Genomic DNA, 24,445 nt, shown 5'->3' with positions numbered 1-24,445 from the left:
CCGTGTGGTTCTTGTGGTTTCGTCGTGGTAAAAATTGTGTTGCTGAAGAGGGATAAGTAATTAATTAGGATACATACTTATATCTTTTTCATGTTCGTATAATACTGTATGATTAATGCAAACTAAAATTAACCTAGTATGATTACCATAAACGAAGCTAACGTCCGGAGTTATATGAAATATTAGGAATATAATCCTCTATATCGATTTTCACTTAGCACCTAAAGTTTTCCTTAAAAACACAGTCAGACGGATCTCTTTTTCCGATCACAAAAAGCGCCAATTCAAGACGGAAATTACTTCAGGAATCTCCGCCTGGGATATTACAGATAGCGACAATTTGAAAAGTCTTTTTATTACCTTTAATACCCCCGCCAAAAAATAATAACAGATTTTCTATATTATACCTAAAACACAGATGTTCAGAGGCAATTGTAACCCACGCAAACAATGATATACAGTCAATAATTCATTAAGGGTATTAATTAAGCACTTAATTGATTTGATTTAAAGCATGGGATACTTTTCCTCGTTTTCTGATAGTTTTGCAAACTTATTAAAAAAAGTATAAAGTTTTCGATTCAAATGGGAATATTACCGTATCAGACGCAACTACCTATGTGCCATACGATTAAAAATACCTGAGGAACATGCACACGGTCAACTTATCGAATGCAAGACAGTAGAAAAAGAGATTAAAATGACGTCAGTGCGTTAGCGCATCGTTGAAATGCTTGATCACCTCACGTTGACGTCATAAAGATCAAATAGTACTCGAGCCAGCCACAGGAGCACCACGTTCGCTACAGGAAATTACGATGTCAAATTGACAGAGCTTTACAACGTTGTAGAGATTATAGATATTCTTTGCTGCAGAAAATAAATGCTCTATTATATGCATTTGAGAGTGAAGAAAAATAAATAGATAATGAAAAAAACGTAGAATACTCAATTGAGAATCGCCATATCGACGAGGGGCCTACAAGAAAGGACTGCAAAAAGACATAGGGGTAAAAGCATTGTCGAAATTGTAGAATTGTTCTATGTCATATGAACCCCTAAATGTTATATCCTTCATCATCAGTATCAATCATGGCGGAACGCTTTCAGAGAAATGGAGGTTCATAGACTGTTCGATGAAACAACGGGACCCATCAGTAAATTCATTTGTTAATCTAAGAATACCTACAAGCTGTCCCAAAATTGAAGGTGACCGAAATGATCTCGAAAACAGTAAGATGCGCTGGGCCGGTCACATAGTGACAATATAAGACAGTTTTGGTAAAACACTTTACAACTCCTTCAAGTCGGATTTGAGTTGTATTCCAGATTTCTGAATCTGCTAACCTCACATTATGTCCGTGAACTCCGCAAGACCGAAGCACTGTTTGAATGCCCCGCCACCTCCCAGGTGCTCCCTTGCAAACTACCGACATATTACCATTTCCTGTAATAACTTTGTAAGTTGTAAATTCGCATAAAGTGCTTCCCAAATCCACGAAAAATTTTGACATTGAATAATGACGTGGTAGTTTAAAATGTTCTACATACATATGTATGTGTCAAAGGTTAAACATAATTTTCTTTCAAAATGAAGTTCAAATTGTTGCTAAGCGTATATAATAAATATATGACACGGAAAGGAAATTTCTATAAATATGGGTCTGAAAACTGTTTGTTACCAAAATACCAAGATAGTCCCAGAACTACCCGATATAACACTTAAAAAATATTACATTATTTTTCGATATCGTCTCATTTGAGATTGATACACGTTTCTCAGTAGTGTTCCATGACTTCTATATCCTGGTCATGGTAAGAAGTTTCGGATGTTTCAAAATAGGCATCAACTTCGGACTCAACTTCTTCATTATTGGCAAATATCTTTGCGCCGAGCCATTTTCGCACGTTTGAAAGTAGAGAATAATCTGAGAGGCCTAAATCTGGCGAATATGGTGGGTGAGAAAAAAGTTCGAAACCAATTTGATTGATTTTGTCCATCTCGATAACTGAACTGTGGACTGGTGCGTTGTCTTGACGAAACAAGACTTCCTTTTTCGTCAAATGCGGTCGCTTTTTCCTCATATCTTCGCCCAAACGCTGCAATAAATTTACATAATATTCTCCGTTTAATGTCTTCCCCTTAAGGAGGTAGTCAATAAAAATTATCCCACGTGCATCCTAAAAAACTGACGTCATCACCTTTCGTGCAAATGAAACGGTTTTCGCCTTCGTCGGAGCCTGTTCTCCCCTTTAATTCCATTGTATTGAGTGTTCTTTCGTTTCGGGTGTGAAATAATGGACCCGTGTTTCATTTATAGTTATAAGTAGATGGAAACACTCGACTTTACTGCTGCCAAACACTTTCTTGAAACATCCTCACGGCGCTTTTTTTATTCATCTTACCGCACAGCTTTCTTGTATCCAATTTTTCGGTCAAAATGCAATTCTACGTAGCACCCTCAAACTTTAGGCATGAGCTTTTTCAAGTTAGGTCTTGGTAATGTAATGAAATCTTTAATCTAAAAAATCGCCATCTATATGGCAAGTTGGGTATTTCTTGAATTATCCTCGTACAGGTTGTTAAAGTTTGTAAATTGTCTTCGATATTTTGTTTACAGCTCCTGTGGTTCATACCGTAACAAATTCGCATTTATGCTGAATACTACACTTACGAGTATATCCAGGCGTCTCACCTGGAACTTAGTCAGCACATTAATGGTTGCTTCGGGGCATAAAATGTTCATAAAAATTAATAAAGACATGAGCCGAATATAACTATTACCATGTAGGTTTGCGACATCAGTTGAGGCGCTAATTCGTATACATATGTATGTTCGTAATGGTAGTAATGACCACAAATTTGAAGGAAAGAACTTGGGAAGTATAGGAGCTCCTACGAAAAGATTGAGAACCATGTTCAATCTCCCCTATAGCACCCTCTACGTCAGTAATAAAGGATTTTCTAAATTGGCTTTATTGAAACATTTTTTCGTTTTTTGCAGATGCAAAATGTGCCCTAGAGTCATCTGAATTAACCTAAATAACTTGTACTAATGCGATCTATTTAGCTAACCTTCAACACATTCAACTGAAAAAATCCATTAAAAGGTGTTCCATTTTTTATGAGAAGCTTTATTTTCCAAAAAGCTAATAATCCATGTTCGCGGTAATCAACGCTGTTGACTTAAGGCCAAATTATTAATGTCGTGGTGTGAACTTTAACTGACGGCTAATTTCCCTAGAAACACTAAAAAAGGAGTAATGTATCGGTGAAAGTTTTGAATTAGTTAAAAATTTTGATTTCACCCGACTTGCTGGAGGCCCCCATAAATGTGAAACTGTCATTAAATTAGATTCACTAAAAACCCCATTAGATTTATATGTAACAAGTTTTCCGCACACCTGCTGGATTCCGAACCAAACTACGATTTGATGCGAAGACACAAACCAACTCAACTCATTTCTTATATCAACCGACGTTAACCATAAATCCACGAAGACTTTTGTATCTCAAAGAAAAACAACCATGCTCAAAGTAAATAATACATCTCCATTTGAGATTGCCCTTCAATTTACCGTTCTTTCTTGATAACGTCCTCTCCTTTGCTTCAGTCCCAACGTACGGAATATCTTTCCCTGTCGTGCCCCATTATTACCCTAAGAGCGTTATTTGTCATCTTGCGAAATAAGCCCCCCTGAGACTGTAACAAATGAACTAGTGCATATACAAGAAATATACAGTGTTCGAGCTGATTGTATGAACGGGTGAAGTGGATGGATGACTTGTACAAGACGTCACCTAGTTCCAAAGTTTATTCATTATTATTATCGCAACATGAAGTTGATGTGTAAAAAGCAATTTGTTCACATGCTTGGCATGACGATAAGAAGTCTCTACTTTTTGCCACATTCTCGACAAAGGAATGGTATCTGTGACCCTATTATTACTCTAAAAGCCCTATTTGTCATTGTACAAAGTAGGGAGCACGCGAATATAATAAATGAGCCCCTTCGCAAACCGCTAACATAACCGCGAGTCGATATTGTAAACAATATATCACCCAAATAAGTAGCATTTCAGGCCCATAAATTGTAAAGTAGCACAAGTTGCAGTAAAGTTTTGAGAGATGTGCGATGCTCTCGAAAAAAAAAGGGTTTTTTAAGCATTAATCATATGATATTGACACGTTTTAGAATCCTCGAGTTGGACCTAAGCATGCGAGATCTCGCAGTAATAACCCTAAAACTACGCACCGCTTTTCCATTAATTTTTTTTTCGAACGCAAGGTTTTCCATTAACATTCAATTAACATAACGGCTAATTTTAGCGCCCAAATATACAAATATGAACCTAATTTAAAATTCTAATTTTAGGAACAAAGAGGCCTTGGCTATTATACGCTGTTAGATGATCCTTGTCATTTGATCTTTGAACTCCTTGGTGGCTACTGAGGCAAATTTGTCATCTGTGTCGATGCACTGACCTACAATCGCGGAGAATACACAGATTTGCCAATGGAAGAAATCCGTATATTGCTAATACAGGCTAATTCAGGTTACGCCGCGATGCTGGCTTTTATCGCTTAATGCATAAGCTCTTAGTTGTTTTCTGGAGAAAAACTACTTCTGAAATCTTCAACCGATGCAGAGTGTTAATTAAGTACATGTACTTATTTGCAGGAATAAAGCTTTAACTCATGAATGAAGCTTTGACTCATGAATGAAGCTTTAACTCATGAATGAAGCTTTAACTCATGAATGAAGCTTTAACTCATTTTGTTCCAAACAGTTCCTATGAATGTATGTAGGTCCGCAATGTCTTTGCTTAGGAAACAAAGGGTTTTGAAATTTAATTTTTAATTTGCTTTTTTTTATATTTTCGGACAGAGACGTAAGAATAGGACAAAATTTGGTATGTGGGGTGTTTTTATGACGCAAAATTCAAATATTGTCATTCATCAACCTTTTTATTGCTAATAGAGAACACCACACATACGGTCCATCATATTTTAATTCGCTTAAATTTTTTTGCGCTACACTGGACGCCACTTTTCCACTAATAGGCTTATTGTACAGTTACTTCTATTAAAAAAGACACTCCTGGAAAATGTCTGTGGATACAACCGTTTTGGAGGTAAACGGGTTTGCAATTAACACGGCCTGGACAAAAGTGATTTAATAGCAATTATTGAAATTATCAAAATTAATTTAATATTATAACAGATGTTAAAAATGGTCTCCTCTGACTTCGACACGTTTATCATATACATTGGCGAGCATAAAATTCGGGTCACTTCGAAATTTTCAAATATAAATGTATTGAAAGAGAAGTGATATTTTTCGCTGGCATACCGGCATTGCTTCATGAAATTTCGGATCATTGGGAAAATGTTTACGGTTCTGCATGGTTCTACCATGAAAAAAAAAGATTGATAAAATACCTTCAATATCTATGCATCCTCTTTATCAGTTCCATTCAATTGTTGTTCACTTTAGGCGAATTGGTTAAAGGTGTTCTCTTTAACTTCAAGTTGCGCTGAACTAACCTGAACTAACAGTAGAAAGGCAAAAAGAGGGAGAAATACGCGATATTAATGTCATTATGAGTTTTTTTTCGATAGCACAAAATTGTGTTCAAAAATGTTACAGTGGTTGGGTAATGGACACCTGTACAATACATCGGTTATTTGGGTACAGGATCGTGTTTTTTTACCATTTACCCTTAACAAGGTTAAAGAACCTCAGAATTGATAAATGCTATCCTTTTTTATTTTTTTGGGAGTTAGGAAGGCAAAAATTTCGAAAATACTAAAGTGACCCGAATTTTATGCTCGCCAGTATATTATTTTCTATACATTTACATTTTTGTCTCATTATTACATTGGTCTCCAAAAAAAAAACAATTAAAAATGAAGTTCTGACACCCTCTAGTTTTTAAACAAAGACGTTGCGGACCTACACTCATAGAAACCTTTTTGTGATAAAATCAGTTAAGGATTCATGCTTTGAAATAAGAACATGTATTTAATTAACACCCTGTCCAGAGTGGGCAAAGTTCGATTTAATTTATATAGGAAATCTCAATAACGATAAGAGAGAGAGAGAAAAACAAATCGAGTCGGATCGATGTGTTTTCTGGAGACAAGTTTGTTGAAATGATTAAAAACGAGTTCCTATTTCTTTAAATTAAGCATTTGAATGTATCACATTTCTCTTCGTTTTCGTGAGACATCTTGAGGCTAAATGAGCCCAAAATTTTGATAATATAAAACATTTTTAAACTAAGTCGGAAGTATTTACCGTTTCAACCTTTAAATTGATGTTACTGCTTATAGAATTTTTCGTTAATTAATGACGTTTTTTTCTCACGGATGGATTTCATGACTAGTTTTTTTTTCATAAAACTTTATGTTACTAGTAGTAGTGAGAGCGTTGCTTATGTTATAATATGCCATTTCAAAGATTAAGTTTTACATTTTCTTTCAGTTGAGCATTAAGCTGAGTCATTAATAAACAACAAATTGATTAAAATTAAATTGAAAACGGATAAAGAAAATGAGCAACATCGGGACAATTTATTATTTTACTTTGGAAAGGGCAAAAATGCGGCACAAACTGGTGGCCCAATTAACGCTGATAACAACAAAATAAAGGCATTAAACAAATCTAACCGGCGAATGACAACTTGAAAAATAACACAGAAGCTCGACATTCCAAATTCAATCGTTTAACTGCCCTTCCAACTTGGTTACGTAAACAAACTGGATGTTTGGATTCCTCATGAATTGAAGGAAATTCATCTCGCCAAACGCATTAACGTATGCGATTCTTTGCTGCATCGTAACCAAAGCAACCCATTTCTGGAAAGACACATAACGGGTGATGAAAAATGGATTGTTTACGATAACGTAGTCCAAAAAGGATCGTGGACCAAGCAAGATGAGCCGGCAGACTTGAAATCCAAAGCCAATGTTCATCAAAAGAACATTAAACTTTCTGTGTGGTGGGATTACCAACGTATAGTTTATTTCGAGCTGCTTCCGAAAAACCAAACTATTGATTCGAATGTTTACTCTCATCAGCTATAGGAATTTAACGAAGAAATTAAGGGAAAATGTCCTGCACTGGCCAATCACAAAGACGTAGTGTTCCATAATGATAACGTCGGACCCCACGCGTCTTTAATAACACGTTGAAAATTATTAGACCTTAATTGGGAACTGATGCCCCATACATCATCATCATATAGCCCCGACTTGGCACCGTCAGATCGTTTGTTTCGTTCTCCTCAAAACTGTTTATGTAATAAAACTTTCGATTCCGATCAGGCCGTTAACATTGAGTTCGATCAGTTTTTTACTTCAAGAAACGAAAACTTTTTTTTAACGCGGAAATTTTCAACTTTAACGAAAGTTAGCAAAATATCATCCGAGGATATGGTCGATATATCGTTGATTGATGTTTGTTGCTAATGTGGACAAATTCATTTTGAAAAACGTAGAAAAAACTATCTTAATTATCGGACAGGCAATGATTTTACTTCCGATACCTCTTCGTGACGTGAGCATTCGTCCGCACAACGAGCGACACAGCGAACCGATCGGCGAACAGAACACTAGTGTGGTAGGGGCAAGGTACACGTTCGCGAATGCTACAGCTTTGTTGTCTCTTCATCGGATAGATTTTCTTTAAATCTAAACGAAAAAAGGATTTAACGTTGGCCGTTAAACTGATCAGACATTCGAACTTTGGATAATTTGGGATATTCTGTTCCCGAAGGATATCTTTTATTTTAACCGATTCTTCACCAGCAAAAAACTATGGTCGAATGGGTGAAACACGTGATTCTTTAAATTTATAGGTCGAAGGGCTTTAGTTTATGAACTTGTTTTGAATTTGTAATGAAATGTTTGTCTTTTCACTGGGGCCACTTAAAGCTTGATACACACCTGAATATTTTACCGCAGAACGAGCAATACAACGAAGCGAGTGCAGAAGGAAACACTGGTTTAAGCGAGGCAACAAATAAGGCAGGAACTTTAATAAGTTTCGTACCGACGTGAACATTTGGCCACATAACGAACTATACAACAAACCGAACGACAAACAAAACATTCACGTGGACAGGGTAAAACACACGTTTAAAAATCCTATGAGTTTGTTGTCCCATCCAAATTAATGTTTTATTCGTGGTTCCCCTCGTTTTACCATTCGTTATGCGGTAAAATGTTCAGGTCTGTATGAAGCTGTTGACTTTCCTGTTAACCAATTTAAGAATTTTCGGTCCGCTCTATCGGTCACCACCGCCGCCATATGCTCCGCTGACCACTTGGAACATGTTGTGACGATCTGTTTTGTACTAATTTAACTAAATATTTTAAAACCTCGTTATTCACATCACATCTCACATCATGCCTAACGTTTTGAAATCCTTTTTTTTTTTTCATTAGATAAAATACATATACAGGGCGTGCGGTACGTCGATGCCAATATTTAAAGGGATGATAAAGGGAGTCAAATTGAACTTGCTTAACCCAACATACCTGCGTACCGAGTGTTAGAGTTTTATAAATAATGACGTTTTTATTATTTAGTGACTTGACCGTGCTTTTGTACAAGTATTAAAGTGCACCAGAATAACGAGCCTTTTTATCACAAAACTGTACTGAACTTTTTTATTCCCTATGAGACGGTTGTTTAAATTAATTTAAGAGAAATGTATAAAATGGCTCTGTTACTTACCTAGGGCCTAATGGACATGAAACTTTTAGATCGTGTAAAAGCAAATATTAAAATTCAAACGTGAGTTTCAGCTAAAGCGTTCAGTCTTTTTTTTCCAAATAGTAGTAAAAATTCCTTAGAAAATGGTTTTTCAGTTATCATAAAAAGTTTTACATTAAACATTTTAAAAATTCGAAAATTTACTTTGATACGTATGAGTACCCTCGAAGCACATTCGTCAAAACATAAGCTAAAAAACATCCCGTACGTGTAATGTGTAATGTAAATATGTAATGCATACAGGGTGTCCAACGAATGTGAGCCTCTACCCGTATCTCGAAAACTATGACTAGAAGAATGTTGAAATTTGGGTATCTTACTAAAGTGGGGGTGATCTACTGATTAAAATTATATTCGTGAAAATTCCATTTTCGGTTATGCCAAAAATTAATGTCAAATCGCTTATTTTAAATAGACAACCCCCTATGTTACATCAAAATTCGGTTCTGCGGACCATTATGAAAGTTTTTCATGTATAATCTTTTATACTTAAAGTTTACGGGTTTTGGAGATACTTAAAATTTTTTAAAAATTCACTTACAGCGATTAATGTTTTTTCTAATAATTCGCAAATTGCAGTTTCCATTATTTCGTCATCAACAATGGATTTGTCCCTTCTATCAGGTGCTTTGACAAATCCGCAAGTTTTAAAATGATGCATGATGCGTTTGAGGACTTTTCTGGATGGCTCCGTTTTTTCTGGATATCGAATACCAAATATATGACACGTTCTGGTTAAAATTTGGGACATTCACCATAAATAATTAAACATTTTGAGAAAATCTTCGTTTATATAATTTACGGGTGCTGCCATTCTTAAAGCAGAGTACTAAACATTGAAGAGTTTTTTTTTTAATGAAATGAAAACGGTTAGGTGTTGATATAGAGAATTGAATTGAAAACAGTATTTATCTCAATTCAATTTTAATTCGTGTTGAATAGGTATTCGTTAAAAAAATAGGGGGTTCTTATTTTAAAAACGAGAATTTTTTACAATTTTTGAATTACAATTTTGGGCTATCTTTTTGAACGCCCTGTAAGAAAAAGTATGACTTAACTCATCGATCGAAGGACAGTAAAGTATTTTGTAGAACAACACTAAATCTCATTGCAAAGTACTTGGCTATTTACGAATTATTAGAAAATACATTAACGGCCGCAACTGTCATTTTTTTCGAACATTTTTAACACCTCGAAAACCGTAAAATACCGATATAGAACATTATACAAGGAAAATGTTCATAATGTTCCGCAGAATTGAAGTTTGGTATAAGATACGGGGTAGTCCGTTTAAAATAAGCGATTTGACGTTCATTTGTGGTATAATCAAAAGTGGAATTTCCATAAAAATAATTTTGATCAGTAGATCGCTTCCACTTTAGTATGATACTAAAATTTTACCTGTTTCCTAGTCATACCTTTTAAGATACCAGTACAGGCCCCTGCACGTGGGACACCGTGTATATGTAAATACATGCACATGCACATGTGTAATCTTAAATCAATTTACTGTTTGATGACCATGTTTCAAATTAGAATTTTAAGAGTTATAAATTGTTTTTGTGCATAAGTGGATCGAACTGTGTTTCCATGGCGGAAGCAATGAGTTTACGACCAGCGGGCGTTATTTTATTTTTACAACCCATCGCTCACGGCAACGGGCCATAAAGTTACAGTAATTCTTGGCAACACAACCAGGCAAAGACTCTGGGCATCAAAAGTAAAATTTTACAACTAATTTCGTGTTACTAAAAAATCAGTTCAGCCCAGGTATCAATTAAGCAAAAACATGTAGATCTAAATCGAACCTATCGGAGAGAAAAATGATGCTTTACTCGAGGAAACTGCAAATTTTCCACCTTAATTGATTTGTGAATAAATCCCTAACACGTTTCATTGCTGTTGCTGATCTCATTGATTGACTGACTTAGGAAGTGAAGGTACCTGCTTTCGTTATGTGTGTTGGTTCATTATTCTCATTGTATTTCTCGTTTCGATAATTTTCACGCCTTAAAAAATCCTTTACAATTATGTACCATAATAATTGACTCCACGGCCGGACCACCTTTCAGAGTTAAAATGCATCGAAATTCTCAAAACAGCGAACAAACTCTCTTAAAAAGTTCGAATTGAAAGGTAATTAAAACTTTTAACCAATTTCTAGACTATGGGGCCCCTATAAGAAGTTTATTTAAGATATCTTGAACATCGTTAAATATTGGTTAAACTACACTTTAAAAATAATCCAAATTCGGAGTAAATCAATATTTAGATCCAAACGTTATGTTCAAGGACTTAGCCCACGTAAAAGCGTTTGATGTTTAAGTCTTCGATCTGCACTTGTAGACTGTTCGGCACTTGATCAGTATACAGGGTGAGTCGGGAGGATCGTGCCAAACTTCAGGAGCGTGTTGTACATGAAAAATAAATGTAAAAAAACTCAAATGTTGTTATCCGATTTTCGTTTGTTTACAAGTTATAGCGTAAATAAAATCAAAACATAAAATTTTAAAAATTTATAAATTTCATAAGAAATTCAATAAATTAATACGTTGGATTGGTCGTGGTGGCCCTATTAGTTGGCCTCCAAGGTCTCCAGACCTGACACCACTAGACTATTGTTTGTGGGGTTGGTTTAAAACTGAAGTGGACACTCAAGATGCACTAATTCAACGCATTAGAAATGCTGCAGCTGCTATTGAAGAAAGACATGAAACAATCAGGAGCGCAACGAATGCTCTTCATAGACGAAGCCGAAAATGTTTAGAAGTTAATGGCGATATTTTTGAACATTTACTATGATATCCAAACGTTAATTTATTGAATTTCTTATGAAATTTATAAATTTTTTAAATTTTATGTTTTAATTTTATTTACGCTATAACTTGTAAACAAACGAAAATCGGATAACAACATTTGAGTTTTTTTACATTTATTTTTCATGTACAACACGCTCCTGAAGTTTGGCACGATCCTCCCGACTCACCCTGTATTTTACACCGAGAAAGGTGTTTTATTAGCTATTTTAGTGATTTTCTTAAAATTCTTTGAAATTATTTTCCGTACCAATTTTCACTACTGATCGCAAGCTAATTTAGGACCCAAAGAGATATTGCTTGTCAGCATCAATACTTTAAAATTTTGATTTGATGGTGAGTGTACACTACAGAATTTTCAGACAATGTAGCTCGACTATAGTATAATGCAAACGCAGCTTCTATTTCTCGAGATAAGCAAAATACTTATGTTCTCGCTTATGATATTAGTTCGGGTTTTACTTTTCTCGGGCAGCATGCACATAGGCTTGTATTCCTGATTGTTCCTAGTAGCTTCAGTCAGGGATTTGAAGGAGTGCTACACCTTTTATGGTAAATAAAACTACAATTTGAAAACTGGGTTTCTTCCCAACAAAATCGTTATTTTGTGCTACACTGATTTGTTTGCGGGCTTTCAGCAGGAGAATGGCGTTCCTAAAAACTTCACTCTCGAAAATTCTTCAGGCTTTTGCTCTCAAAATGATATTGATTGGTCATAGCTAGAAAAGCTTTCTACATACACTGGTCAAATCAATTACGGGATATCCAAATACATTGTCTTCAAAGTTTTTTGTGCCACATGAAACGTATCAAAACCAATTATATTTGCAATTTCAAGTTTTTTTTTATTGATAAAATAAAGCACTTGTTGGTCAAATTTAATTTGTCTAGTTGTAGCGGTCCTGTTTAAAATTGTGCAAATTTTTAAATTAAAAAGCGATGGTTATCCAACGCAATTTGAATTCGTGTTTTATTAATTTGGTACAAAAATGAATTTTTAATCACGGGTATGGCCCCCTCTTGCTGCTAAAAGGGCTTGGCATCGTCGCGGCATTGATTCAATCAAGTTATCAAAGGCGTCTTGGGGAATCCCATTCCATTCTTCAATTAGGGCATTTCGAAAATTTGGAATAGTTCGAGGTGGTAAATTTCTGCTTGCAACATTTCTTTCCAAAGTATCCCAAGTATGCTCAATTGGATTTTCATTTAGAGACTTGGAAGGCTAGACCGTTTTCTCAATATTCATTTCACCCAACCAGTTGGTCACGATGTGAGCGCAAAGCGGGCGAGCATTGTTGTCCATAAATATGAATTGATTATCTATTACTCCAACGTACGGCATTATAATAGGTTGAAGAATTTCATTAAAATCCCTATTGGCGTCTAAGGGACCATTTTCAGTGAAATAAAGATCTGCATCCCCGCCAAGACTAATACCGACCCATACCATGACACCACCACCTTTGAAACAAGATCTTCCCCTGAAAAAACTGATTATTGTTTCGTGTTCCACGTTCACGTCAAATCAGAACACGTCGATCATCAGGTTCTAAAGTGAACCTAGACTCGTCACTAAAGAATCCCTGTCACCAATCATCACAGGTCCAATTTCGATGAAGCCCAGCCCATGTTCTTCTTGTTCTTTTGTATTCCACAGTCAGTGGAACATACACCATTGGTTTTCGGGTATACAATCCGATATTGTGCAGTATATTTATTATGGTTTGAGTGGACACAAAGCCTTCCGGTACCACGGGCAAAATCGCTTCTTTGCATTTTACATTGCGATTTCTTTTCGCGACCAATTAGAGAAATCGATCTTCCCTGGGTGTCGTTATTGATGGTCGACCTTATTTTGATCTTCTTCTAACATTTCCTATTTTAAGTAATCGATTCCGCAATATTGCAACTACACTTTGGGTGATATTAAAGTATTGGGCAACATGGGGCTGTGTTCGCCCAGCTTCGAGCTGCCCTATGGCTCGCCATGTCTCACTTTCCATCAAATCGTGTTGCTCGCTCATTGGAAGAATAATTAAATCAAAAAATTGCACACCACTTATTCCCGAGTACAAAAATTCGATTGATACCTGAGTAGCGCTTAAATGTCCTCTCATACTCTTTGTGAGAATTCAAGTTAAAACCTTCGGAATCTTACCGCATGCATTGTTTTCCTGTTTAGTATTCGGAAATTATTATTATCCTAAAAGAAATAGGCAAATAAACTTAATAAAAAATTATATTGATAAATAAAATAATATCCCCTAATTGTTTTGAGTAGTGTAATATACGTACGTATACAGTGTCTATTAAATATATGGCAAAAGTTCGGGGGGTTGGTCCATGGACTATTCTCAGAACATTTTATTCTTTGATCATTTTTGAAAAGCCTCTTTGTTTTGAGGATACAGGGCGAGACAAATTTTCGGCAATAACAACATTTGATTACTAAATATTAAATGTAAAGCTTTTTAATCTGTAAGAACTGTTGAAAATGCCTGCTTCGAGTTAAGTGGTCATTTTAGTCGTCCACTTCTTGAGAAATTTGTTTCATTCGTAAAGAGAATACCTGGATCTTTTCCTATCATATCGATTATTTTTAACGGTGACACGCTAAGATCGCGGGATTGGTCGAAGTGGATCTTACATGTCCCTGCCTGCTCTATCCCCGGACTTAAACTCACTCAATTATTTCCTATGGGAGTATCTAAAGTCATTAGTTTATAATACTCCAGTGAAAAATGTGGAAGATTTGAAAAATCAGATCATTCCTGGGTGAAACTAACAAACGTCCCTGATGTTTTTGAAGGAGTTCGGCAGTCGATAAGGAGAAGATTGGATCCTTGCATCCTAGCTGGAAATAGTCATTTTCAACAGTTCTTGTAGATTAAGAAGTTTTACATGTAATGTTTAGTAATAAACTGTGGCTATTAAATTTTCTCGCCTTGTATAGTCGATGCAACGAGGCTTTGTCAAAATCATCAGAGGACAAAATATTCTTAGAAAAGAGAATAATCCCTTGAATTTTGCCGTATTTTCAGTAGACATCGTATATACACTCGCCGCCAACAAAACTGACTACACCGAAATTTTTGAGAAAACCACTTACATGAATATTCACTTATTCAGCTTAATTGAAAATTGATTGAAAACGTTAGTTGAATAAACATTACAGGTCGTTTATAACGAAGAAATCAAATGACTTCATAATTTTCAATCATGCAGACATGGGGTGGGACATGGGACTTAATTTCGTTTTTTTGCCGGTCATCCGCTGTGTTTAAACGAAAAAATTAGGTTATTTATAATAACTTGTAAATAGGTGAAGTAAAATTAACATTTTCATAATTCGATTATCTTCAATCTTAGATATTAATAACAAAATAATTTTTTAGGTACAAATGGATGGCAACTGTCAGTTTACATCGCAGTTTCCTTAGCGGAAATAATGAGTTCATTACCAACGGGCGTTGTTTCATTTTTGCGGTTTGTCGTTCACGTCAACGGGCCGTAAAATTACAATAACGCCCATCGCTCTTAGCAACGGGCCATAAACTAAAAATACCTCCTGTTATAGTTATTTATATAACAAACGAAGAAAGTAGCTTTTAACTCACAAGTGTGAAATGTTGGGCACGAACAACATTCCCCATTTGCACATTAAAAAATGTGAATGTCCTGGAATGCTCTAGCCCTGAGCTTTTTTTAACAAAAATTACACATTATAATTAACATTACACATAAATGGATAGTAAAAAATTAACTAAGTGAACTAATAAGTATGTAAATATGTGCTTGCTTCCCGCATTACAGAGCTACGAGCAAAAGAGGTCATCCTGTATATTTTCCTTTATTAAGATATTTAATTAGAATGAAAATAAGCTTCTGGTCCTTTTCAGAGAACTTGATGCCGTTTTAAATGTAATTTTCATAAGTTGGAAAATTAACCAGGGGTGTATGTCACAAACATATTTTTGGTATTGTTAAATTGCAGGTATTTTGCAGACTCGCGATATACATTTGACATCTTTTTTCTGTTTCATCTGAAAAATATATGTTAGTGAAAACAGCAAATCTATGTCACAACTCCACAAGTTGAATACTCAGACTGTAAGTTCAAGTTTTTGGGTCTCTCTGGCGATTTACGTTTCACTGAGACTTACATATAATTCCGGATTGCTCGGGTTAGTTTTAGTAAGCAATTCCAAGATTTGATAGTAACTTTATTTACTTATAAGCAAGAAATTGTGAATTTTAAACATGTCTCTACGGAGTTCTATCGACGTTGAGCTTTTATATGACCACACCAAAGCTCGGAGGGGACTGAAGAGTGACGACTGAATATTTTATAATAAATATGCAGGATCCGTCTTTGGGAGCTGATATAATTCGTATATAGATAATCACAAGTTTAAGGTATTTTTGAAGTTTATGTTTTGGTTTTGTAGAAAATACCTGATATTGTAAAAATATTTTCAACTTAATATGACTGAGCTTTACTTCATTTTTCTTTATAGAACATGTCAGTTTTTTCATTAAAAATATTTTTTTGTTGAATTTAAACATAAGTTTCATAATACAATATAGTACCGATTCTCAACTGTTTTTAATTTATTTTGACTTTTACGACTTTTTCGACACTTAAAGCGCTTAAACTAAAATTCAATTATTTACAAAACTGTTTGAAATTAATTGATTAAATAAATTTTAAGTTACCGTAAAATTAACAAACTTTTATAGACAATTAAAAAATTCAGAAAAACATTTAAAAAACTTTTTGTACAAAAGTATTGAAATTTAGAATTTTTAAATTCAAAAACTTCATTTTTTGCAAATAGCATCCGACAATTATTATTGCACCATTCGGTTAGTAGGGAAAAATTAACAAATACGATATACATCTCAAGTATCAGATGTTAATACTTTTTAAGTAAATAAAAAAAACTTTAAACCACTTTACTTTGTGTAGGTAATACATTCATTAGCGCACCCGTATACTATCAAGTTGCATAATATTTACTTTGATTGCTTGTTTTGTAAAAAATGTTGTTTATACTACACCATTAACCACCAACGAAGACTGCATTGCAAAGGTGAGAAAAGCTTTCAATTCTCTTTCTCCTCAAGAAATTCAAAGGGCTACAAATGGAACTGGTACAAGACGTGATCAACAATGGCTTGCATTTAACAGGCAACATGCTGAACGTTTATTGTCAATTATTGTTAATTAAATCTTTGGAGTAACATAAACATATTTAAATTATGTTTTTGAGAAATTTTGACTAAAATTTAAAAAAGGAAATAAACATTAAGTAACTTAATCGTCTGAAGATACGCTGATATACATATATGTATATATACATACCTATTACCTATGCAGTATAAAGTAGTTTAAAGGTTTTTTAATTTATTTAAGAAATATAAATTTTTGATACTTATGATGTATATTGTATTTGTTCATATTTTTTCTACCAATTCAATAGTATAAAAAGCATTTTTTGAATTTAAAAATTCTAAGTCTCAATAATTTTTTTAGAAGCTGTTTCAAATATTTTTCTTCTTTAATTATCTATAAAAATATGTTAATTTTACGGTTATTTAAAATTTACTTAATCAACTTGTGCCAAATAATTTTGTAAATAATTGAGTTTCAGTTAAACCCTGCAAGTGTCGAAAAAGTGGTAAAAATCAAAATGAATCAAAAACAGTCGAGAATGGGTATTATGTTTATTTTCAACAAAAAACCCATTTTCACTAAAAAAACTATCATGATCTATTTTTTTAAAATGAAATAGCGTCAGTTTCCGGAGTAACCAGAAGAAATATTAGATTGAAAATATTTTTACAATGTCAAGTTTTTGTCACAAAACAAAAATAGAAACTTAAGCAAATAAAAAAATACATTAAACTTATAATTTTCCTTTCTACATCCGGATCGTGTGAGCTTCCAAACGCGGACCTTGTATATTCGGTATTCATAATGCCTGATTGTTCTAGTCAGTCTAGGTTAATTCAAATAGTAAAAGCGATGAAAGCGTGCCAAAAAAAGCTTAACATTATGCTAAAAATGTATTTAAGTGTTAGAAACTCAAATAAAAATTGACTCTATTGCAATGACAAAGATTCTGTTCAAAGCTGGGTGGTGGTTATTTGGAGCGTTTAGTGCAATCGTGAAACGCGCAAAACTTATTCAACTTCCTTATTTTTGCAGGGTATCGTAATTTTGTAAACAACGAAATTTAAATAAGAAAATTCTCTAAGTTTGAAAAGTTAGAATTAATTAGAATCGCTCGGCCACCATTTACATTTAAAATTTTGATGATAATTATCGCCTCCCCTAGGAGGTTGGCATTTATAACCAAAGCTTTCAAATTATTTACATACTTTCCCGTCATATATTTGATAGCTTTGATCCTAATTAGCAATTCCAAGTTACTTATAATATTACTACAAGTTTTGAGATATCCGATGTTTGTCAACCCATTTCATTAAATGAGTATCAAGGAAATTGGAATGTGGCACGTCATAAACAGTCCTGATTTTCTAGGCTGTAGAAGCTTTAAGCTCAACTATTTTCAACGTTCCTTTGAACGTAAAATGTTCAATAATCATGTAAGGATTTCAATGGATTCAAGATCCTATCCAAAAACCTTCTTTAATGTGTTTCTCTCTAATTATTGTTAGGAATTGTTTTTTTTTTCTAAGAAAAGAAGAGGGGGGGGGGCATAACGTCGCACACACCAGTGGGATTTATTGCATATCTGTGGCGGTAGAGTGCAACATAGTTTGCAATACAACCGCTATGTGCATACTACCATATCTGAGGTGGTATTCCCAAAAATAAAAGAAAAAAGATCGAACAATTCGGTTTAGGTGTAGAACACATATTTAGTTACAGTTTTTCTAAACTATAAATTCCAAATATTTTGTTTTGGATAGATCCACCAACTCTTTATATTATTATACTTCAACTACCATCCCACATTGCTTGAGTAAGATTTTAAATTACCTCTTCCGTAAACACTAAATCCTGCGAAAACGTTTCCTCGCCATAAGTACGTAAACATTTATTAATTCATCTAAGAGTTGTGTATGAAATACACTTTCTCGAAAATTTATCACCCCATAATACAAAAATCCTGTGCTTCATCTTTTATGACTTTATCAAAATTGATCTTAATCTCGCTTTCGAAACAATCCTAAATTTCACAATATAAGTACAAATTTAGTTCAAAATGAGAAATTCAATAACAGGCAAATCCATTACCTAATTGCCCCAACCGTCGAATGATAAGGTGAACTAAATGCAAGATACAGCAAAAGCCGAATATAACATAGCAATTTGTTGATACAATATATTAATTACCTTGCATGTTAAACATGGGCTTGTTGAAGGTGAGGATGTCTTTTTTTAAATGATTGAAACTTTAAAGAGATTTATGGCGTTTTTACTTACATTATATCTATCGCTTTCCAGTTTTAGCAAAAAACGACTTTTAAAGTGTCTCGTCTTAGATAAAGTTTATTCATTTCCACCTTAAAAACAAAATTGTCCCTATGGAAACAAAATCAGCTGATTACTGCTGATCAAACGAATTTCAACACCACCTGATATCGACAATGTTCATCGGAGATGAGCGGGGAAGTTACAAATGCTAAAAGTACTCAAGTGAACGGGTTTAAGAACAAACACGTTAGTTTTATGGAAATCGGTGGTTTTTAGCGTCCGGACGACCGACACCGACGTCACGACGCTCTCTAAACCGACGCCACGGGAAGACTGGCAACTAGCAACGATGCTCTCGACACCGCAAACCTTGGCGCGAATTCGAGGTTTTTCCATGTGCGAAATTTCGATGCTCCAACGTATTGTTGGGTTATATAACGCTCAATGGGTCAACACGTGCCCTAAATAAAGAATGCAAAGGGTGGTGATAAAAAAAAGTCGGTATTCAAGTATCAGAAACATCCCTTGGATAAATTCATGAGTTGTTATGTGTTTGTCAAATGTTTGATGGCAAATATCAAATGGCTTAATCAACCCCTTAAGTTTACGGTCCATAGCTTACCACGAAGTTTCATTTAACATTAACCTGGTACCTTTTAGTATTGTCGTGTCTATGAAAGACACCCTCCCAAAGATGGGAAAATATATAAAAAGAAGTGCGTGTCATGTTTGACTTGTGTTATACAGGGTACCCGTTTTGAACCTCAACAATGAGGATGACGGTAATCATAAGATTGATTGAATTGGGAAAAAATGCGTAATTTGTATTTCAAGAATATGCTGTAATAAAATGATAAATATTCCCTATATTTACGTAACTATTCGAAAGAAACTGGAAATGTGAAAAATGTTTTTATTTTTTTCTTAATTTATTGAGCGACATAAATCAAAAGTATTGGCACTTCATCATTGCATATTTTCCTGTTCTACAACGTAATGCCATATTTGAAATCCGACGTTTCGATTCTCGACAACCGTCACCAACTTGGCTTTGTTTTACAGATGCTATCATGGATTTTCACATTTTTTAATTCAGCTTTTTTTCGATCGTCATTCCTTCATCTCAGCAAATAAACTGAGGACAAAATTAAAAAGTTCTTTCCAAATTTCAGTTTTCAAACACTTCTGAAAATCATCGTAATATATTAAACTTTAAAACGGCATATTCCTAAATCCCACATTGCGCAACTTTGCCCCAATTCATATTTACCGAGATCCTCATAATTGAGGTTCAAAAACGAACACCATATTTGAACCATGCGTTAGCAACCAGACGTCAACTTCGGGAATGAGGACATTAAGAATCGTCAAATCAATAACCCATTTTTTGATGCGAAATATCAAATTGAATGCTCTGAGCAAAATATATACATCAAAACCAAAATGGTTAATGCTAAATATTGAAAACTTGAAAAAGAAAAAAGGCTATAACGGGGAAATGGGCTCACTTGAAAACTAGGGCATAGTCAGCAGTCGGCAATGGATCTAGGCGACCACATCTCTGAACTCCCGTTGATATTTATTACGTATTCCGCGAACAACTCCAGAGAACTTGGCTCATTTCGCTAATAGCAATAGCTGCCTAATAGTTAGGAGGACGTTTAAAATGGTATCCCTTTAATGGTGTATATCGAATTTCAACCATGGTATCAAATTTTGAAATAATATATACAGGGGGTCATTTAAAAAACCAAAGCTTGAATCTAATCATAAAATTATCCAGTTTTATTCGATAATTTGGAAACAAAGTGATTTATGAAAATTTTAAGCACGACTGCATTATTTTCATGAAAATCCGCTGTAGGTTTATGAAAAAGACAACTATCGGCCCTTTTATGTAGGGCGACCGGTGTTTTTGTAACAGGACATTAAATACATATTTTACGGTAAAAAATTATACTAATTTCCATAAACTATACATATTAGAAAATCTGCTATCAAAATATAAAGGGTATTTTCGGATCTTTTAAAACTTTATGTTACACCTACCTTAGTGTGTCTTTACGTGCAGTTTACTACCTTTTGAAGTCTACACAGTTGGAACTCATCAATTGTTGACAACATATATTGAGTGGTACTTTTCCGAGCGGTCAAGGTGTAGATCCAGGCAATCAGTTGAACATCTATATTAACTGACCCAAAGTCTTTTTCAGACGCCACTAACTCTCCATTTTTTAAAGTTTTTTCGCCTTTTGCGATATTTGTTATTTGTTACAGAGTTTCAATTATTTGCAAAAGAATCTAAAAATGCACATGATTTTCCCGTAAAAAAATGCATTTATTGTATACAGAAATGCCATATGCATACCTAAATAGTTGTGCAATTAACTGAAAAACGGTGACAAATACGCAAATACTACACAATGCGCAAAAACATTATAAATTGAACAATACATTCAAGCTTCGGGAAATAGATCGTCAGTAGTGTTCAACAAAAACGTTCGGAGCGATGAAAGAGGTCTTGACTCTCGGAAAAGTGTCTCCCTGTACATGTTATCAACCATTTCTGAATTGGAATTGAGTAAAGTTCAGGTGGTTCCAGATAGAACTTACGCACTCTGTATTTCAGTAACAAATCGTTTTTTGAATATAATTTATATAGCAAACTGGCACTGTTTTTAGGCGTAGAATATATCCATTTCCCATTTGTTTTCCTCGGGAATGTAATTTATGACTTTGTACGCATGCGCATACTGATCAATATAAGAACCTGGGGGCACAAAGCGTGGAAATACTCCTTAATCACCTTTTCTGTTCTAAATGGCGTTAACCAAAAATGTTACTGTCGCCTTCATTATTTTGATAAACTGAAACAAAATAAAAATCTGACCAAGTACTTATTGAGAATTCCTTGCAAATGCGTTATTTGGTTCTATAATAGAAGTAGGCATATCTCATTGTGTATACTATGCCTTTTATTGGTAAGATAAAATTTCAAAAAAGGAAGTATATACGAAAATCTTCAGCAATCTTCTACTAACAAAAACTACAATACTATAATAAACTATCCTTTTAATAAGATTTTCCATAAGCGTATAAATATAAATAAATTTAGAATAAAAAAAAGCCTTAACTCTTTAATAGCAATGGATTTTTGACAGTTTTGTCGTGACCATGATACTCGATCGAGTCCGTGGTGAACTTTCGAAAAACTCTGCACTCTGGACCACATTTGGTACTCTCGCATTTGATACACTCAAACCAGCATCCTTGGCATTTTTCATTTAAACAATCACACATATTTAATCCTGTTGCGACATGTATACCCCTAACAAACAAAAATATTATTTTTTAATGATATTTTTGGTAATATATAACAAGGCTTACTTCTCATCATATACGGCTCCCGTGGGTTTTTTTGGTACTGGAGGTGTAAACTTTTTACTTATCTTGCGACGCTCTCTTTGGCTCATGTCTGGATTAAACGATTCCATCGACTTATCAAAAGAGGATGAACTTGAGGATGCAGATATGGCTTTTGAAGCATTTCTTGCTGCTTTTCTGTAATCAGGAATGTATGGCCGCAGTTAATATTCAGCACAACTGTACAGTTTGTAACATAACGACTGTGTTTGACTGGTGTATCACTTTTATACAGTACAAACAAGAGACTGGCCATTGATGTAATAGGTTAACAGTAGAAAAAAATATAAAGAAGAAAAATGAAGAATTTATGATAGTAAACATTTTGGTAGAAGTCTGTTCTTTGATTTTAAGGCAATGTACCATCATGTCACCATTTAAAAAAAATTATATATGAATCAAACAAGACCAAATAAAAGTCAAATATTACAATTGATAAAATTAAGAAGAGAAACTTATTTATTTTTTGTTTAATTGGCAACTTCCCAATTAAAAATTTTTGTATCTCAAAAGGTTTTACTTCTAATCATTTTGTCACAAAACATATGAATTGCTGTTCCCCAAGAACAAGTTAAGCCTGATCCACATATAATGTTTTGCCTTCAATCTTGAATGATCTGAGAAAACTGTCAACAAGATTGATACAAATAGGAGAGACTATTTAAACTTCTATATAGCCTTTTGCTTAGTTAACTTTTCTGACGTTTTTTTGCATACAATATTGTAAATATCAGACAGCTGTTGTTGTGACAGCAATGCATTTCTTATGAATAAAATTTATGAGATGCACCAAGGTGGGTTCATCCATTATCAAAATTTGCAAACAATAATAACAAATGGCAATCTTTAATTATATATTATAATAATTAATTGTAATTATAGGTATCTTCCATTACTATTTTAATATGGGACCAAAATCTGTCTTTCCTTTACCCATAAATACAAAACCTTTCAAATGAACTCAAAATTTTCAATTGTCTACATGCAAAACAAGAATTTGCAAAAAGAAAAACTTCAATTTGCTTGCATATTTATAAAATCTTAAGGGGGTGATTCTGAATTTCATAGCTCTCAGTTTAATTTAAAACTAATCAACAATAATTAGCACACTCCCAGTAATATATATTGTTATGCTTGTGGTTAAGTAATGGATTTTGTAAAGGATATTCTTTTCACACATAGTCCTGGCTACAATTAAAAAAAATTATACAAAAATTTTGACAAGGGTCTAACCTAAATTGATCTCCAAGTGATGAAATATTGACGATGACATTCAAAATTTGGGGAAATTCCACAGATACTGGTTCCTCTTATTTATTTTAAAATATAATTGTCACAGAGACAATTTTTTTGGTTCTTTGGAGTTAAATATGCCACAGTTTTGTGAATGCAAGTCCAGGATAAGTTAATTTAAGTATATTTTTCTGAAATTGAAAAACAGTACCAGATATTTCAAAGAACTACTTCAACTAGTTGTGAAAAGATAAAGCCAAGTTATGTCCCTCATGTCATGATTTTTATCAGATATCTCTTGGTTTCTTTTGGTTCTGGTTGGTTCAGAAAGTTGATGAAAGGAAATGCTTCAAGCGTCTACTAGTACAGCTACTGAGCTGAGTAATGACAGTAGATTGTTCGACGATAATTCTATATCTTTCAGTGTTTTTAATACATTTAATTTACTACCTGCGAGTTGAATATACTGAAATGGGCGAAGACGAAGTGGTAGATTTTCTGGCTGTTCTTTGGCTCCCTGTATTTCCGGGACTATAATCCTCATCTGAACTATCGTATCCCATTTCGAAACAAAAGTGGATTTAGATTGAGACCTTAACTTTTTTAAAGCAACGTCTTTAATATATAATCATAATGGTATTTTCATCAATTATATTTTTAGTTTTATTAATAATTCCTCAATTTTCAGTTTTATTAATAATTCAATCAATAATTTTTTGTTGACAGTTGAAGGGTTTTATAA

General features: G+C 34.0%; 2 protein-coding genes across 2 annotated transcripts in view; both read right to left on the bottom strand.

The window, feature by feature from the left end:
* Csgalnact (Chondroitin sulfate N-acetylgalactosaminyltransferase) overlaps window positions 1–19,380 on the bottom strand; it is a 199,016-nt gene extending 179,636 nt beyond the window's left edge. Inside the window, exon 1 of the mRNA XM_066297031.1 lies at window positions 19,057–19,380. The gene's annotated coding sequence lies outside the window, so the exon portion shown is untranslated. The remainder of the gene's footprint in view (window positions 1–19,056) is intronic.
* Window positions 19,381–22,102: 2,722 nt separating this feature from the next.
* On the bottom strand, window positions 22,103–24,423 carry LOC136347242 (ARL14 effector protein). The gene is made up of 3 exons (XM_066297035.1): window positions 24,154–24,423; window positions 22,435–22,608; window positions 22,103–22,375 (listed from the first exon to the last, which is right to left on the bottom strand). The coding sequence occupies exons 1-3, from the start codon at window positions 24,264–24,266 to the stop codon at window positions 22,177–22,179; spliced, it is 486 nt and encodes a 161-aa protein (XP_066153132.1). The 5' UTR covers window positions 24,267–24,423; the 3' UTR covers window positions 22,103–22,176.
* Between the last annotated feature and the right edge of the window lie 22 nt (window positions 24,424–24,445).

This window comes from Euwallacea fornicatus, chromosome 27 (assembly GCF_040115645.1).
Source record: "Euwallacea fornicatus isolate EFF26 chromosome 27, ASM4011564v1, whole genome shotgun sequence".
NCBI classification, from domain to species: Eukaryota; Metazoa; Arthropoda; class Insecta; order Coleoptera; family Curculionidae; genus Euwallacea; species Euwallacea fornicatus.
This window is presented reverse-complemented; position numbering and strand designations above follow the sequence as displayed.

Excerpts from the sequence above, each read along its gene's own strand:
- LOC136347242 (XM_066297035.1), bottom strand. The coding sequence starts at position 24,266 with ATGGGATACGATAGTTCAGATGAGGATTATAGTCCCGGAAATACAGGG. Across the intron at positions 22,609-24,153 it reads TCAGTATATTCAACTCGCAG|AAAAGCAGCAAGAAATGCTT; the intron begins GTAGTAAATTAA and ends TCCTGATTACAG. Across the intron at positions 22,376-22,434 it reads GGAGCCGTATATGATGAGAA|GGGTATACATGTCGCAACAG; the intron begins GTAAGCCTTGTT and ends TTTGTTTGTTAG.